Raw genomic sequence first — 1307 nt, 5'->3', positions numbered from 1 at the left:
TAAAGATATATATAATATATATATATATATATATATATATATATATATATATATATATATTATATAATAATTATAATATAAATAATAATATATTATATATAATACATGTATGTAAGGATGGATAATTATTTATATAATATTTTTATATAATATATTTTTTTTCATTAATATTATTAAAAAATATATAATATTTATTATATAAAATACTTAAAAGTATATAATTAACAAAATTAAAAAAATTATATATAAATAATATATATATATATATATATATATATATATATATATGGCAATATTTAAGAATAAAAAAAATATACATTTATATTATATATAATATGCATACATATGTATGTATTGTATATACGTGTACATTTTTTTTTGATATGGTGTGCTTAAGAAGAAGAATATACCTTTATTAAATATATATATTATGGTATCCATATAATATATTATAATGTAAAACCTTATATTTTATTATTTTCATTTTATATTAAAAAAAAAAAATTAAATAGTTTTAAATACCTCTTAAAAAATAAAAAATGTATTTTCCAAAAGATATATAATTACATTAACTCATATTTTTTTTATTATTTTTTTTTTTTTTTTATAAAATATATTATTCTTGTAACATTAAAAATAAATAAATTTGTAATAATTATTATAATTTTACACCCTCATATAGAATACGAAGAAAAAAAATAATAATAATATAAAAAAATATATGTATATATATATGTATATTATTGAACAAATTTCAAAGAAAATAGTATAATCTTTTAATTTAAAAATATATCTCAAATTACCAAGAAAAAAAAAAAAAAAAAATTAATATATATATATATATATATATATATATGCGATAAATATTTGAAAATATTTATATGTTACACACTGTTTATAATTTTCTTTTTTTCAAATAATTTAAAAATGATGAATAAGTTTTTTTATAATACTTTAAATTCATCTCTTTTTCAAAATTTTAAATTAAAGAGCTCATATTTGAGCAGTGGATATTTTTTCTCTAATAGAAGTATAACTACCAATGTGAACAAATCCTTTATTTCTAATTACTTATTTAAGGAAAATAATTTTTTTAGATCTTATCACACCTCGCCATTTATATGTAGATCAGTTAATAATTCAAATTGTAACACCCTCCTTCAAGTATGAAAATATTAGACATATATATAAAGCATAATATATATATATATATATATATATATATATATATATATGTTTTTATTTATATAATTATATATACAAACGTGTATATATAATATATGGACCCTTTTTTTTTTTTTTTTTTT

The 1307-nt window shown here is 12.8% G+C and overlaps 1 protein-coding gene across 1 annotated transcript in view; it reads left to right on the top strand.

Moving 5' to 3' along the window:
- Nucleotides 1-927: 927 nt before the first annotated feature.
- The window catches only part of PRSY57_0704100 (ATP synthase subunit C, putative), a gene marked incomplete at both ends in the record, with an annotated part of 1557 nt that continues 1177 nt past the window's right edge, over nt 928-1307 (top strand). Inside the window, one exon of the mRNA XM_012906706.1 lies at nt 928-1164. Within this exon, the coding sequence (XP_012762160.1) occupies nt 928-1164 (237 nt within the window). The remainder of the gene's footprint in view (nt 1165-1307) is intronic.

This window comes from Plasmodium reichenowi, chromosome 7 (genome assembly GCF_001601855.1).
Source record: "Plasmodium reichenowi strain SY57 chromosome 7, whole genome shotgun sequence".
Lineage (NCBI taxonomy): Eukaryota > Apicomplexa > Aconoidasida > Haemosporida > Plasmodiidae > Plasmodium > Plasmodium reichenowi.
This window is presented reverse-complemented; position numbering and strand designations above follow the sequence as displayed.